The sequence below is a fragment of the Heterocephalus glaber genome, unplaced genomic scaffold, assembly GCF_053883595.1.
Source record: "Heterocephalus glaber isolate CG9 unplaced genomic scaffold, H.glaber_assembly_v1.0 deba00001481, whole genome shotgun sequence".
NCBI classification, from domain to species: Eukaryota; Metazoa; Chordata; class Mammalia; order Rodentia; family Bathyergidae; genus Heterocephalus; species Heterocephalus glaber.
Window position 1 is genome coordinate 2,664,724 of NW_028258317.1, and position 17,850 is coordinate 2,682,573.

General features: G+C 40.3%; 1 protein-coding gene across 3 annotated transcripts in view; it reads left to right on the forward strand.

Annotated features, from left to right (window-relative positions):
- The window catches only part of Ctnnal1 (catenin alpha like 1), a 63,923-nt gene that overhangs the window by 9,488 nt on the left and 36,585 nt on the right, over positions 1-17,850 (forward strand). For all 3 annotated transcript variants that reach the window (XR_015440147.1, XM_004848151.3, XM_021261155.2), the window contains exons 2-5: positions 7,615-7,804; positions 12,421-12,608; positions 15,081-15,200; positions 17,494-17,583. Coding sequence is in view for 2 of the 3 variants with exons in the window: in XM_004848151.3 (XP_004848208.2) it covers positions 7,615-7,804; positions 12,421-12,608; positions 15,081-15,200; positions 17,494-17,583 (588 nt within the window). In the remaining variant the exon portion in view is untranslated. The remainder of the gene's footprint in view (positions 1-7,614; positions 7,805-12,420; positions 12,609-15,080; positions 15,201-17,493; positions 17,584-17,850) is intronic.

Here is a 17,850-nt window from a genome sequence, read left to right on the forward strand (position 1 = left end):
GTCCCAGCAACTGCAAGTTGTGACCCTCACTTCAGGATGCCCTTTATTTTTCAAGAATTTTAGCTATTTTTCTTTTTTTACATATCATGATTTGGAAAGCACTCTGCTAGCTGTTTTTCACTTGATAATTTACATAATCCAAGAGATAAGAGGGATATTGACTAAAGGTTTGGGCAGTTTCTTGGCTTTGTAGCTTTGGGCAAGTTCTTAGCCTCTTCACCTTTCAAGGTTTTTACCTATGAAATGTAGGTAATAGTTTGTACCAATTAGATACTGGGGTGTAAACACGACATGAAGTAATACATGTAAAACATACCCTAGTGCCTGGTATTCTTGTTCTTAGTAAATCTTAGCTAGTCTTATTTCCATTTTGCATGTTAGGAAAATTGAAGTTTAATATCAATTTTATAGAAACAACTATACCAGAATGCTTTGAGGGTTGGAGTATGGGCAATTTTCATTTCCTAAGGCTTTCCTATATTTCCCTTTTTTTTTCCTTTTGAACAGCACCATCTGTAACTTTTGAAACTCCCTTCTTAAAGGTCAGAAAATAATTTTAGCACAAAAATAGATCTTCTAATAAGGGATTTTATGTATTGGCCTAGCTCTTCCAAATATCAATTTTAAAGGCATCTGTATTTGGACTGAACATTTTCCAGACCTCTTCCAGTAAGAGGAAGACAGCCACACCTCATTATGCACTGGGGAGGATGCTTGTAGTGAAAGCAGAAAGTGTGTTTGGGAACTGAACAATAGTTGGTATTTTAGCCTAATTGCAGATCTTTATAATTGAATTTTTAAAACTTCATGTAAATCAGTGATGTAACACAATGTCTTACTCTGGGCTTCTCAACAAAAATTCCATAGGCAAAATGTCTTAGACAATACATTTGTTTTCTGCCTCATGGTCCTGGAGGCTGGGTGGTCTAAGATCAAGATTCGAGAAGGTTTAGTGTCTGGTGAGGCCTGTTTTCTGAATCACAGACAGGTGTCTTCACATTGTCCTCATGGGGTGGAAAGGAGCAAGAATTTTTCTGGGGTCTGTTTTATGAGGATACTAATTGCACTCGTGAAGACTCCACACTCAGGACCTAATCAGTTCCCAAAGGCCCCGCCTCCTAACACCATCACACTGGAGATTAGGATTTCAGTATGTGAATGTGGGGGAGGAGGGGACACATTCAACCTAATCACCAGTGTATACTCCTTTTCACTCCAGAATCTCCCCCAAGATGGTAGCCTGAGGTAGGCAGTGGTGGTTGAGTTCCCTTTCTCCATGTGGTGCTGAAGTTCCCTGCAGTTTATTATGTGTGCTGCGGGGCTAAGGTAGTGCAGATAGGTCTTATATCTGTCATCCTGCTTCCCAACAGCAGGCCCACAGTCATCTTCAGAGTTCACCTGTAGCAATTCATTGACGAGATTACGTGATGGATTAGGTAACATTATATTTTGAAGAAAGCATTCCGTCCACCTTCTAAATAAATATGTAAAATTGAAAACTTCCAATAAAGGAGAGGTACTGGGTGGGCATTGGTGTCAGATAAATCTGGATACAAATTCTAAACTAGACTACTTATTTATTGTGTGAGCCAATTTCACTCGGCCTGTTTTTTTTTTAATCTTTAATAATACCTGAAGATTAAAGACAGTTGTTAATTCTAATACACTTTTGCACAATCACCATACATTGGGTATTACACACAATGCTTTCATCACTGTATTAAATCCTCTTATCACAGGACACTGTGGCTAAATGCTAAAGGGCAGGGCTCTATAATCCTAACTCTGTAACTAGATATAAAATATATTAATATAAATATAAAATATATTATAAAAGTAAAATATAAATAACTATTTGAATCCTAACTTGACTACACTTCCTGATGTCCAATTTTCTCATTGTAAGGTGGAGATGCTAACAGAACCCATTTCATTGGGTTGTTGGGCAGCATTGTAGGGTAGTGTGTAAGAGTATGGTGTCTTGATTCAAATTGTATGACTAAATCCTGGCTGCGTCACTTGTGTGACCTTTAAATAGGGATCTTTTAACATCAGTTTCCTTATTTGTGAAAAGGGAATAGGGTAGTGCCTATGTCCTAGGATGATTATTCGGATTAGAGTAGATTATTTATGCAAAAATAGTTTTATGTGGCTGCCACATAGAGATATTAGTTTTATGTCAATCCACTGTTATGCCACAGATTTAGGGGTCATTTTGATATCACTAACCTAATCTATCAAGCAAGTCATGTTTAAGACATTCCCAGTTTGTTCCTTTTCCTCCCTTCTTACTGTTGATGCTTTATATCATCATGTCTAGCATCTTCTTTTGCCTGGACTATTGCAACAACTTTCAGACTGGTCTTCTTGCTTCTACCCTTGCTGCTCTAGCAATCTACTTTTCTCCTCAGAGCATTTAAAAAAAAACATACATTGAGCTTGCATTGGTTATTTACTCCTATGTTGCAAAGTATCCCAAACTTAATGGTTTAAAATGACAAACATTTATTATATCAATCAGTTTCTGTGAATTAGAAATCTGGGAGTAGCTTCCCTGGGTAGTTCACGTCTGTTCTCAAAAGGCCTCAGAGTCTTCCTAGGTGTTGGTAAGAAACCTCAGTTCCTCATCATGTGAGCTTTTCCATTGGGCTGCTCAAGTATCATCATGACATAGCACCTGGCCTTCCCAGAGTCATTAACAGTAGAGAGAGAGATGCAGACTGTAGTGACTTTATGACTTGGCCTCAGAAGTAGCACACTGTCCCTTCTGCTTTATTCTGTTAGTGAGGACTATCTAAGTTCAACCTGCTGGTTCATAGCATTCTGGTGGTACTGGGGATTGAACCCAAGGTTTTTGCACTGAGCTACATCCCTGGCCCTTAAAATTTTTTTTTAAATTTATTCTTTTTTTTTTTTTTTTTTTAATTTATTCTTAAAGTTTTGAGACAGGGTCTCACTAAGTCACTAAGTTGTCTACACTGGGTTTGAACTTGCCATCCTCCTACCCCAGCCTCCAGAGTGCTGGAATTACAGGTGTGCACATTCTGAAATCCACCCCAACACCGTTGGTAGTTCCTTGATTAAGACTTAAGTCCTTGGACTTCTTCATTGCTCTTGGCATTGCCTTCTGACTTGTCCCTTTTCACAAAAGGTAGCCCTGGTTTGCAGCTGCATATTTTTCTAAGCCCGCCCCCAGCTTATGGAAGCTTGATGGTATAAAGCTTCTTTCATTCTGTGTTGATCTGTCTCAGCCCAAGCTGGTGATGTTGCTGCCAACATAATTATATTAATTATATTAGTTTCCTTTGAGTCATATTGGACTCAGTCTATTAAACAAAGTCATCCTCACACAAAAATCTCTTTAAGATAAGCTCTTCTCTAACTTGGGCTTTTGCTGCATGGCTGAGGGCCAACACCTCTAAGCACTTAGGAAACTTGTTTAACTGTGTGATTGTCTGGAGCAACACCTTGAATATTTTGGGATCTTTACTAAGATTTTATAGTCACACTATAAATGTTTAATTTTCATTCCGTTTTTTATTTTTGAAACAAGGTCTCACTATGTAGTCCAGGCCAGCCTTGAATTTGCTTTGTAGCCTAGGTTGGACAGGAACTCACAATCCTCCTGCCTCAGCCTCCCAAGTGCTGGGATTACAGGCATGTGACAAAATACCTGAAAATAGATCATGCTGTCTTAACAATCTCCTAGATTTTATTCTTGCCTAGAGGCCACTGTTAATTTTAACATGATGTGCCACCTGACTAGGAATTTTCAAAACCAGAAAATTCTGGCTTGTTTTTATTTACTGATACTTCCTTTAACTTCTCTCTTACATTTTACTATAAACTGCAGGAAGAAACCAGGTAGCACCTCAAAGACTGCCTTGAAATCTCCTTAGCTAGATCACCCAGTTTAGTAGGTATATTTTCTCTTTTCTGTATTACTGAGGATGATTTTCTGCCACTGTGTAATGAGGAACCCTTTTTCTCCAGTTACCAGTGAGATTGTTTTCACTTTCCTTTAAGCTTCCACACATAGTTTCTGGTTTGATCTGAATGTCAGTATCCTCCCCAAATCCATATGTTGGAACCTAACTCCCGTGGTGACATTATTAACAAGTGAGGCCTTTGGGAACTGATTAGGTCATGAATGAGACTAATGCCTATAAAAGAGGCTGAGGGAACCTGTTTGTCCCTTCTGCAGTGTATAAACAGACCTAGAAGCCGGCATCCACAAGGCCCTGGCCCTCAGTAGACACTGACCTTATGGAGCCCTGATCTAGGACTTCTCAGCCTCCAGAACCATAAGCTGTGTGTTTCCATTGTTTATAAATGGCCTAGTTTAAGGCCTTTCATACTGATGAGCTAGCATCCCCAAAGCTATCATGCTTCTACAAAGTTTCTTTGGCTGTGTAGCTTTTACTCCTCAAGTCAGTTCAACTTTCAGTCTGATTTCAAAGCCATTTCCACATGTTAGGTTATGTTACAGTATCATTGCAGATCCAAGTGTACCAAAATCTGTATGAGTTATATATTGATACAGAACAAATTACTCCAAATTTAGTCCCCTAAAACAACAAACATTTATTACACTTTCTGTGGGCCAAGAATTCTGGAGTGATTTCCCTGGTGGTTCTGGATTAAGGTCTGTCACGAGACTAAAAGGTGCTGGGCTGGTGCTGATGAATCTGCTTCCAATTCACTCAGCTGGCTGTTGGCAGGAGACCTCAGCTCTTCACACTGTTGGCCAGAGCTCTCAATTTTTCCTGGGGGGTGATCCCCACAGGGTTGTTGGAATGTCCTCCCTTATGTGGCAGCTGGCTCCCTTCCCCCTGAGAGTGACCCCAAAGAGAGGGGGAGTGGGATGGAAGTCACCACATTATCTGAGTCCTGCTCTCAGAAGCACTCCAGCCCTTCCACTGCAGTCTCTTCATTAGAAGTGAGTCCAGCTTCTACTCGAGGAAGAACCAGGCTCCACTGCCTGAAGGGAAATGTATGAAAAAATTTGTGAACATATTTGAAAACCACTAAAAGGATTATATCGTTTTTCTTCTTAAAAATCTTTTAGTGGCTTCCTGAAGGATAGATTAAAACATACATTCTTTTCCCCAAGCACAACTTTTCCTGGCTAGTTCCTGTTTATGATTTCCTGGATATGAGTTTTATGTTTGTCCTCTTGCTCCCCGGGATTCAACCACTTCTGAGCTTACTTCATTCCGTGACAGGGCCAGTTCATCCCCAGGGAGTCCCCTAGCTGCCTCTGCTTTATTTCCCTGATGTTTGCCAGCCTGACTTCTTGCTGTCAGATCTCAGCTTAAATATCACTTTTTCACAGAAGAAAGATCAACCAATCTCAGGTAGTACCCAGACTTTCTATCACATTATTCTGTTTTACCTTTTGCATAGCATTTTCTTTAATGTTTCTTTGTTGACCTGTTTATGTGATTATTTTATCTCCCCAACTCCTCCATAAAATATGAGTTCTATGAGAACATGGGCTTTTTTGTTCATTGCTGTTAAATCATTGTCTAAAATTTTAGTTGGCATATGATAACATGCAACAAATATATTTTTATGATTATCAGTATTCTGTACTATAAACCTAATGGAGCCTGGATTTTAAGAGTCTTATTTACTTATCTGTCTTCAGGACCTGACATCTACTAAATGTTAAAAATTTACTGAAAAACAGTACTATAGATCACTTTGCTAATAATGATAGAGCCAAGACTCAAACTTAGGCTTTTCAGTTAATTCTAAAAGAAGTGCTTGGCACATAGTAGTTTCTAAAGGGGTAAAAGTGATTGCTTTCTTCTCTTGGTTTTCTATTTTGGTCTTTGTTAATATGCCATATAAATTATTAAAAAGTTAAACTCATGCCAGGTGTGGTGGCACACATCTGTAATCCCAGCACTTGGGAAGCTGAGGCAGGAGGATTGCTGTAAGTTGGAGGCCAACCTGGGATACATAGTGAGTTCAAGGCAGCCTTAACTACACAGTGAGACCCTTTCTCAAAAAACAAACAAAAAAGTTAAAGTCAACATACATTTACTAGTTGGGATTTATATTTTTCATGTGATATTTGTCAGGTCTGACTTAAGTGAATCCTTCACAAAAAAAATGGAAGCAAACAGGCTGCTTTTAGGAAATAACAGTAGCTTCTCAGTAAATAGGGCAAATGGACTCAAAAGTATACAACCCCCCTGGTGCTGAGAAATCCAGTAATTGTCTACACACCTGAGCAGACCATCCTTGGACATCCAAATCATAAATATTTCACCCCTGATTCATTAGCCGCTTCAATACCTATATAAATCTAATTCCTTTTCCAGTTAGTTGCTAATATCTCTCTCTCTTAGTGATAGCCCATCCTCTCATGGATGAAATCTCTCCCTGCTAGCTACTATCTCTCTTTCCCAATGTCAGCCCATCCACACATGGATATGATAAACTCGGCTTTTCCTAGCTGCTAGAATCTCTCTGATTTTAACTGGAATAAACTTAAAAGCCTATTTTTTTTGTACCAGGTATTGAACTCGGGATCTTGTGCTTGCGAGGCAGGTGGCAGAACCACTGAGCTAAATCCTAGGCCCCTAGCCTATTTTTGATAAGTGGATTCTTTATAACATTTGTATTTGTTTGCTTTGAGACAGGGTCTTTCTGTGCAGACCAGGCTGGCTTCAAACCTGTGATCCTCCTTCCTCCGCCTCCTTAGCTGGGATTAGGTGTACATCAACACACCTAGCAACATTCTTTCATAAATTTTTTTTTTTTTTGGTACCGGGGATCAAACTCAGGTCCTTGCGCTTGCGCAGCAGGCGGCGAAACCACTGAGCTAAATCCCTGGCCCTTTCATAAATATTTTTATGTTGGTGTGGTTCATGTATTAGCTTTCTAAGATATCTTGAAAATTTATATTTGTGTCAGTGCACTTGATCTTAGCCAAAAGGCCAAGAAGCAATTATATATTTGTGTCAATGAACTGAACTTGTCATCTTTTGTATTTCAGGACTTGGAACCAAATGTTAAAGCTCTTGGTATTTCATTTACTTTGAGGCTCATGTAAAAAAAACTTAGAGCCATAGAAAATATAGATTACAGTGGTCATTCTAAAGTATCTAGTTAACTCAGTAAACATGTAAGGCACAAGTACTATTTTGGTACAACCCCCTCACCATGGTAGGCAGTGGAAGAAGATGCTATCTCTGCTCTCACCATCCTCTAGACAGCTAGACCCAGCGTACTTTGGTTTCTGTGGATTCTGTGAATGTAATGATCTGCCCTCTCCTACTTTTCTAGTGCCTTTAAGATTTGTTGGAAGATCTGGAGAGCATTGTATGCCCCAAGTAACTGCCCTCAGGTGGACTTGGAATTGTGATTAATGGAAGTATTTTTTTAAATAGCAAAACATTGGAAGTATTGTTATTAGGAGTGATATAAGATACTTTGTTGGTTGTCCATGGGTTGAAACATCTAAAACTATTGATTTAGTCCCCTGGGCTGGTCCAATATGCTGGGCTTCGGTTTTTTTGGCCTTTGTAATGTAGCCTTTAAATTTTTTTTTTAAGCATTGAGATAAAGTTTAAGCAAGTTACTTTTATCTTTTATTTTTAGATCACCACACTTATTAATCATAAAGATAATACCAAAAAGTCGGATAAAACTCTGCAAGCGATTCAGCGTGTTGGGCAAGCTGTCAACCTTGCAGTTGGAAGATTTGTTAAAGTAGGAGAAGCTATAGCCAATGAAAACTGGGATTTGAAAGAAGAAATAAATATTGCCTGTATTGAAGCTAAACAAGCAGGTATGTGGATATTGATTTTGAAGTCTATACCAATTTTATTGCTTTGGAGATGATGTAAAATGACTGTTTTGAGCAAAAATGTGTACTGTGTTGTAGTCTTTTGATAATGGGTGCCTACAGCCACGTAGGGAGTGGAGAGACATAGTATGGGGCGGTGCTCCTCAGCAAATCATTGTGACTTCAAACTTCATGTTGTTTCAGTTCTCTGTAGTTGATGGCACAAAGCATTTTAGAACCTGTGGTGTTTTGAAGGCCACAAATAGATCATGTGAAGTATTTTATCCATTTATTCTCTCATTAAATATTTACTGAGCGCTGGCAATATACCAGACATTTTTCTAGGCTGTATGGGTATAGCTATGTCCAAATCAGTCAAAAGTCTGCCCTCATGGAGCTTGAATTCTAATTCAGGAGACAGACTATAGACAAGATGATTGTTATCATGAAGAAAAAAAATAAAACAGGGTAAGTGTGAGAAGACCAGTGGAGCTGCTGTTTTTCAGTTTCAACCCTACTGACATTTTTCTCTGGATAATTCTTTTTTTTTTTTTTTTGGTACTAGGGATCGAACTTGGGACCTTATGCCTTTGAGACAGGTGCCAGAACCACTGAGCTAAACCCCCGGCCCTGGTCTGAATAATTCTTTGTTGAGACAGAGCCTCATTTATATTTTAAAATGCCAGCTGGTGATTCTTATACAGAAAAGTTGATTTTAGGGAATATGAGAGTGGGATCAGAGAAACCCAGGAGGAGGCTGCTGCCATAGACAGTGGTGACCTAGGTTAGGTGGTGGCAGTGGAGGTGGTGCGAGGCAGCTGCATTTGGAGGTATTGTCAAGATGGAGCTGACAGGTTGTGTGGTGTGACACAGAGGGTTTGTGGATAATTCCAAGGTTTGGGGGTAAATAGCTGGGTGGTGGTGCTGCTTCCTGAGATGAGCAACCCTGATGGAGGCGCAGGTGTTTTGGAGGATACTCAGGGGGAAGGAAGTGAGTGTGATGAGGTGGAGTGATTTGGAGGGACCAACCAGATCACACGCAGTCCTGTGTGTTATATGAATGACTTCAGGTATTATTTTGTAGGTAATAGGGAGTCATTGAGGAATTTTGAGCCAGATGAAAGATATTGTTTTGAATTAGAAATCCTTTTGATAGAATGAAGGAAATGGATAAATGAGGGCAGATTGAGACAAGGTTGAGAATGAAGGTACAGAGATTAATATGGAAACTTTTACAATAAGAGCAGCTAGACGAAGACAGTGTACTAGTTGCCCCTTCCCCCATTGCACCTAGTGCCGTATGCACTCTAGGCAAGACATCTACCACTGAGCTAAACTGCCAGCCCTTTTTAGCTTAGTTTTGAAATAGCATCTTTCTAAGATGACCAGGCTGGCCACAGGCTTGCAGTCCTCCTGAGTAGCCGGGATTACAGTTGGGTGCCACTGCACCTGGCTGTAGCAGAGTTTTAAAGAGCAGGAAGTGTACACAAAATATTCATGAAGGTGGCAAATATACAGAAAGAGATTGTTGGCTAAAGGAAACAGGACTCTGGGTTGGCTCTTGGGCTTCTAGCCATTTGCTGGATTAGAGAATAGGTTTTCTGTGGGAAGCAGGAGAGGTAGCCTTATTCTAGTCTCAATTTATATTTTTTCTACTTGTGAAAAGGATTTGAAATCACTTACAATAAAAGACATGTTCAATGAACCCATTAAAAGAAGAGGAAAATAAATATACTGGAAATTTTGGCAAACATGATTATTTTAATTAAGCATGAAATTTATCTCTGTACTTCCTGAAAGGCAAGATAAAAATGCGAGAAACAAAGGGTTATATAATTCTCATTGTTTGCTGAAAGGAAATAAACCAGCTTGTAAGAGGAGAGAGGGGCATTTTCCTGGCACTGGATTATGATGCGAGCACTTCTAATCAGAGCTTACATAAAGCTGTGAACAGTGCAGCAGAGTGTGACATGTTCTTCATGTTGTTTCTCAGAGCAGCCCTTGATCAGAGCAAGTGTTTTACTCTTTTAACTGAAAGGGAGGGCAACCTGAGTCTTCCTTTCCCGGTGGGCCCGGGAGCATGAGAACATGGCATAGCGACATACTGTAGTCTGATATGGCTTTCTGCGAGGCCCATAACCAACCAGCTGTGTGGACAGAGTCTTAGAAGACACCAAGGGTCATGGGCTCTGTGCACCACTTTCCTCATGTCAAGGGCCCTTTCCCTGCTTGGGAGTGGCCTCCTGCAGTCCCTCAGGTGAGGGGGTGAGTGCAGCACCTCCTGGAGTTAGGGGGCATGGAAGGCCTAATGTTCCCTTGTCACAGGCTTAAGGCAGTGGGTCTGGGGATGGATATATTTCTGCCTAGTCAGCCCATCCTGACCATTTCCTCCACCGGACAATTTAACATTCAGCTGAGGGGAATAATACAAGTAGTGATAAAGTAACTGGAGCTGTAGAGTCAGACTGCCCAGATTCCAATCCCACCTCTTCCATGTGCTAGCAGATTGACACTGGGCAAGCTGTTAAACTTTTACAAAACTGCAGTGTTCTCATCTACAAAATGGGGCTGTTAATGCTTATAGAGCTATCTTGATGTAATACACATATGCATTTGGCACATGTGAAATGTCCAACAAATATTAGTGTCATTATAATTATCATTCTTTTTTTAAAATTTTTTTTAATTTTTAAATTTTTTTTAATCATTATTCTTCTTTCCCTGTGGTCACTTGCTTTGTAGTTTTACTTACTTGGCCACCAGAAATTTTATGCTTTGTAAGGAAGTACAAGAAATGTTTGTGTATGAGTAGCATTAGGGTTGTACTTTAAGAAACAATACCAGCTAACTGCATGGAATAAATTAGAAATGACCGCTGTGAAGCTGCAGGGCAACTTGGTGCTTTCTCAGTGAACTAATTTCTGGACAGTCTATGCTCTGAGCAGCTTTCTAATGTTAAGGACTCATTTGACCATGTTGGATGGAGCTGGCCCAATGTTACCACCCCGTGTACTTACGAGTTAAATGCTTGGGGTTCAGTTTGAAAAGGAAAAGTCTAAATAATGCCATATGTGCAGGCTCTTGTGTAATTTCTGTGGTGATTGAGAACTACAGGAAAAATTAATAATTTCCAGAGTTACAGAGGAAACATTTTTATCCTTTCAGCAATTGCTAATAGAATGCAAACTGATACTTTTGGCCCTTTCTGTGAGCATTAAGTTTTAGCATTTTTGTTCTTTGTATATCTTGCCATAAAAACTTTGTAATACAAAACTTTGTATTTCTGTCTAACAAATTAACCAAAATGTATCAGTGCAAAGCTGCAGACGTTTATTATCTCAGACAGTTTCTCTGGGCCAGGAATCAGGGCCAAGGCTGGGAGGAGGAGGGTATGGGGGCGTGCTAGGTCAGTGCCTCTCCCAAGGTTGCCGTCAGTGTTTCTGCTGTGCCTCAGTTACCCAAAGGCTTCCCTGGACTGTAGGATCTTTTTCCAAGTGCCCTCCTGGGGCAGTTGGTTCCTCATCGCTTAGGCTTCTGTGTACCAGGGCAGCTTACTCCATAGCAGCTGGCTTCCCTCCCGAGAGAACAAGATGACGGCCTCCAAGTTTATAACCTAATCACGCAAGTGACATATTACACTTCTGCCCTACCAAATCTAGTCCAGTGTGGGAGGGAACATCGCAAGGGTGGGATCTTTGAGAGCCATCTTGGAGGCTAATGACCTCTGTTAGTCAAACTTCAGCTGCTGCCACTATACACATGACATCCCAGTCTTCACTGCCCATCCATATTTAGTGGCTTATGTTTAGTGAACTCTTGTGTCATTTTAAACTCCTATTGTCTGAAGCTAAATTTATCATCATTCCAATGATGTCATTTTGATGTCCTTCTGATTTTCCTTAAGTGACTTGCATTAGCAACCATAAAGCCATTTTTTCCCACTTACTGTCCTTATTACTGGTCAGGTACTAATTTTATGCTTCCTTTGCTCAGTATCTGTGAAATCATGTTTATATTCCTATGGCCACCATCCTTGGAGTCCTTATTACCTTGCATCCACAACTGGAATAGTAGCCTGGCTTTAAGTCTCCCCTTTCCAGTCCATTTTATGTTTCAGCCAGACTTATCTTTACAAATACTGACCTAATCATTGCACACAGTGTGGTGATTGGCAGTACCGCTTCCCCACCTTCCCTGCCCTCCCTGCAAGCCCACAGCGGGGCACTTGTGCTGTGATTTGGATTCTTCTTTGGGTTTTGTGTCCTGGGACTTTTAGTGTTTTGCAGAACAGGGGACTTTTTTTTTCCCCTTCTCCTTTAGTGGAAGGAGACATTTAGATTGTTGTATTTGCCATACCACTGGAAACAAAATTTCTATCTTTCTAACTGACTGGAGGCAAATGTTCCTTGCTGTTGTGAAAAGTATGCTATTATTTTGTCATTAGGAAGCTTCATCGACAGTCCCTCCAATTATCAAGGTGAAATTCTTTCTTGTTCCTGAAGTAAGACTGCAGAGCGGAGTTTTCCCTTTGTGTGTGTTATATTCAAGATCAGAGGAAAGTATGGATTTTTATTTCAGTGTCTTATTCTCAGTTTCAACATTTTCCCCTTTCTTGTTAGGAGAAACAATTGCAGCACTTACAGATGTAGCCAACTTGAATCATTCAGAATCTGATGGCCAGATCACAATTTTTGCAGACAAAACAGGAGTCATAAAAGCAGCAAGGTTACTTCTTTCCTCAGTGACAAAAGTGTTGCTGCTGGCAGACCGAGTAGTCATCAAACAGATAATAACATCAAGAAATAAGGTACTTGCTTTTCTGCCATTGTTTTTGTGCGTTGTTCAGAAGTGTTTTTTTAGGTTAATTACAGTTAATTCAGTAATTCTTGTCTATTATAATTGTGTATAATGCTAATTGTCTATAGTTTAATAGTAGTATTTCTTCTATGCCTGTAATTAGTCAGCAATGTGCTTGATTTTTATTCCCCTAGTACTAGGGATTGAGCCCACGTCATTCCCAGTGAGCTGTGTCCTCAGTGCTTTTTATTTTTTATTTTGAGACAAGGGCTTGCTAAGTTGTCCAGACTAGGCTTGAACTTGTGATCCTCCTGCCTCAGCCTCCCAGAGTGCTGAGATTATAAGACTGTGCCACTGCATCTGGCTTGGGCTTAAACTTTTGAATGCAAATAATGTTTCTTCTCATAGAATTATTATCTACGTGGAGCCTTATTGGAAGACTTTTAAATGTTTGCCATTTAGGAAGGAAAGCTGGACACCATGGTAATGTATTAGCAGAAACTTATAAAAATGCTGAAGCCTTCAATTTTTTTATTTTTTCCAAGTTAGAGAGTAACAATTTATAAGCTTAAGCAAAATTAAATCATCCAAAACCGTAATTATTCACAGCTGTAAACTCTCTGTATGCAGAGGCTTTAAGAGTTCCTGAGTAGTTGTAAAACATAAAGATTTAAACTCTTCCAGAGCTTGTACAGTCTTCTAGTGATGGTCATGCTCCTTGACATCCAGGAACCCAGGCATGCGTGATTGTCTCTTCCCTGGAATAATTCCCCTGGGCAGGGAGAAGAGCAGTCAGCCAGGGGAGGGATTGTTCCCAGTAGGGTTTGAGACAAAACTAATTAATGAGAGTTGAGTGAATCAAAAAGTATAAAGAGAAAAAAGAAGTTGAAGAGGGGGATCAGGCAGTGCTAGAGGGACAGGGCCCACCTTCATCTCTTTGGGAGCTGGGGGCTCTGCCCAGTGTGCATTCGGCCTTATCTGTGTGTGCTATGTGTGCTTCCTAAGCTGCCAGGGCAGGTCAGCATGCCAGATATCCATCATATCCTCATTAAAACTAAGTCAGCACAGGATATCTGTGTTTTTATTTCTTACATCAAGAAAACAATACTATCTGTTGGCTCTACTGTGATTCATGCTCTCTCTTTACTCCTGACTGCCTGAAGCTTCTTGGCAATTAATTTATTCCACAGGCAATTCCGGACTGATCCAAACTGTTTTTCTACTCTGAGGTCCTTAAGCTCCCTTTCCACTCCACTTTGTAGATGACCTTCTTTCCCCTTTCCTGGGAAGATTGTGGTTCCTCCAATTCTGGTTTAGCGACTCACACAGCTTCTGTGTGTTGTCTTTTATCCTCACTGCCTTCTTAGCTCTTGAAGATCTGATTACTCTATTTGTCCATTTTTCTGTTGCTATAACAAAATACCTTATGCCAATGCAAGGCACTTTATAAAGAAAAGAGGGTGGATTGGGAGTATAGCTCAGTGGTAGGGGGTATGCATTTGCCTACTGTGCATGAGGCCCTGCATGGGTTTGAGCCCCTGTACCACACAAAAGAGAGAAAGATATAGGTAGGTTTATTTGGCTCCAGTTTTGGAGGTTTAAGTTCCAACAAATGGGAGCACATACGAGAGAGAGAGAGAGAGATATTACATGGCAAGAGAGGAAGCACAGACTTAAGAAAGGGCCAGAATCTTCTTTTTATAAGAACCATGAATGCTACATGATCCCCTTCTGAAGGCAATGCCACCAGTGACCTATTACCTTTCACTAGGCCCCATCACCTCTCATAGTGACACACTGGGACCAAGCTTTCAGCACAGGAACCGTCAGGGGCACACTCAAACCAAGCCCAAACCATGGCAGTGGGCATCATCTTGTCCTTTCTAGCCTCCTCCAGACTAGGCTACATAAAGAACTCTTCTTTTTGTGTATTTGGTATTTTCAAAATTTTCTGTTTCTTTTAATTTTCAAGTAAGCCCCAGTCTCATCCTAAAAGCAAATCATTCCCTAAATGATTCTAACTTTGAATCAGCTTCTACCCTTTCCAGTATTGAGAATCAAACCCAGGCCTTGTGCATGCTAGGCAGTCCTCTGCCACTGAGCTTCACCCCCAGCACTTTATTTTTTTAAGATAGGGCCTTACTGAGCTGCCCATGCTGGCCTCACACTTGCTAACTTCCTGCCTCAGCCTCCCAGGTAGCAGGGGTACAGGTGTGCGCTACCACACCTGGCTGTGAAGCCCCGTCTTGTCTTCATTTCTGCCTCCTCCCAGCTTTCTCCTAGGACAGTGGTGGCGAACCTATGGCACACGTGGCTGTTTGTTATCATGGCGCAGCTGGCTGTTTGTTATCACTGAAAGCTTTAAAAGGTTCACAGTCACTGCCCTAGGATTTAAAATTTCCCTTTTTTTCCTAACTCAGCCTTGTCAGTCTCTGTCTCTTTCATATGTATCACCTGATAATAAAATTTTCTTTGTGTGCAGGTTCTTGCAACTATGGAAAGACTAGAGAAAGTCAATAGCTTCCAAGAGTTTGTCCAAATATTCAGTCAGTTCGGAAATGAAATGGTGGAGTTTGCACATCTAACTGGAGATAGACAAAATGTATGTATTTACTACATTTTAACGTCTTCGGATAAATGCATACTACTTTTTAGTTTGAATAAAAGTGTGGACTTTTCAATCACTTGAGTTGGTTTCTTTGCTTATTAAACTTTGGTTTTGAAGGCTTTTCATAAATAAGCCAGGATACTATTAGTAGATTGGTGTATATTTTTTGCACATATGTACCAGTTGAATATGTTCCCACTGGAGACAGTCATACTCCCTGTAAGACTGTACTTGAGTACTTGGGTACTTTGTCTTTTATGAAATTTTCCATCTGATTCCTCTACAGAGATCCGGCAAATAAATCGAGTCATCGTATGTATTCTTAACATATTTTGTTATATATTTCTGTTTTTCTTACTATGTTAGATTAATAGTAATGCCCACAATTTTGCTTTATTTGCACTAGCTATATCATGTGTTAGGCACTTAATATACATTACCTTATTTACTTCTCAATACATCCCCTTGAGGTCAGGCACTATTATTACTGTTTTACATGTAAGGGAACTGATCCTGAGATGGTAAACTTTCCTAAGGTCGCTAGCTCATTGTGTCTGTTTCTAATGGTTCTCAAACTACAGCACGATATCAGTTTTTCATGGGTTTGTCCCCCAATTCAGACCATAAACTCCTAAGTTTAGGGAGATGGAAAACCATGCTATTCCAGGATTGACTTTTCTTTGTTGGGGTATTGGTGCATGACTCCCATCTTGTCAGCAGATTACATGTGTATTAATTCACTGTTTCTTGAGATAGTCCCTGTATTAGTCAGATTTCCATTACTGTGACAAAATATCATATATAAAGGAGGAAACTTTCTTTTGGTTCACAGTTTCAGAGGCTTCAGTGCATAGTTGGCTGGCTTTATTCCTTTTAGGCCTGTGTTGAGGCAGAGTCGTTATGATGGAAGAGTAAAGGAGTGCAAAGCTGCTCACCTCATGGCAGCCAGGAAACAGAGAGGGTGTGAAAGCCTGAGAGGAAGGAACTGGGGACCAGATATAGTGCCCAGGGTCACAGCCCCGTGATCTGCTCCCTTTAATAGGTTCCACTTCTTTTTCCATCACCTTCCAGTAATGCTGTCGAATTATGATCTCATCAGTAAATTAATCCACTGATGAAGTTAAACCCCATCACTAACCCATCACTTTCTCAAAATCCAGTAAGCAACCAACCCTTCAACCCAGTGAGCCTTTTGGGGAAACATTTTGGATCTGATGGCCATAACAGGCCCATAGGTGACTCCTGTCATTTTGGACATGACCTCTGGTCATAGCTGGTGTTGGAGGATAGATACTGGCCTGGAAAGTGGCGGACAGGATAGTGACATCTGTCTCTAATAAAGCTGCCTCTATGGGCACCTTATAGTTTCATTTTCTGTTTCACCATAATTCTTTATAATATATTTCTCTTTTCTTTCTCTTTTTGTCTTCATCTTCCTTCTTTTCCCTCTTCCCCTATAAAAATTATTAACCTGAATATTTTTATAATAATATCAGCTTATCATCTAGCATTTTCTTGAGCATTTGAGCAAGGATGTTGTGGTTCAATAGTTATGCTTCCTGCCTAAATCCCTTCTGCCTCTGGATATAACTGGCAGACTTTCACCAGTATTTTGATTTGTAGTAGTTAGAAATTTGGTGTGCATAATGCTCCTCCAAGTAGAGTAAGACTATGACCCAACATTTTAAAAACTTCTGCACGTTTTGGCTGAAGGAATACCTATTTTTAAAATTTAATTAATCTGGGGCCCCCCCCTGAAACTTACGAGCAGCCATTTTGACCTCTGTGTTTGATAAATGCTCTTTGTAGCTCACTTTCATGAAGTATGCATCCGAGGTTCACATATGTTCTTCCTCAGTAGGCCAGAATATGCTGAATGAATATAGCTGCCAGCCAGATTCATTCATTCAGTTCACCGAACAGATACCCATCAGGTGCTTGCTTTGAATCAGGTACCAGTCTAGGCATTGGGGATACAGTAGTAAATAAAAGTCACAAAAACTTGTGCCCTCTTGGAGCTTACATTTTAGTAGAAGTGCAAGGAGATAGATAATAAAACAAACACTGACTGCTGGTAACTGAAAGGTCAGGGGTGATACTGTGAACGAGGGGGAGGGCTGTATTTAGATTGAAGTGGCAACAGCTCATAAAAATTTGTCCTGAGTTCTTTTATTCTTAACAGCATTACTGAATTTTTGGGTTCTGTTATTGTTGAGTAAATCATTTTCTGAGAGACCAGGTTATTTATATGCTCTTGGACTGCTCAGAAATTTAGTTTCATTTTTAGGATTTGAAAGATGAAAAAAAGAAGGCAAAAATGGCAGCAGCTCGGGCAGTGCTTGAAAAGTGTACCATGATGCTTCTCACCGCATCCAAGGTAAGGAAGTTTGTGTTTCACTTTGTGGGGAATTCACGATGAGAAAACCTGATTAAATGGATCTAGCTTATGTATTTTACATTTTTTGAAAGATTAAGGGGTAACTGAGAACATAGGCCTGAATAGTTAAATCTCAGCTACTTTGTGCAAGAATGCTAACTTTCTTCCCCAGCTTCAGACAGTCATAACCTCTCAGTCAGGTTTGACTGACTGCTAAGCAGGAGAGGGTAAACCAGGCCCAGTGAGTCAGGCTTGCCCCACACGGTG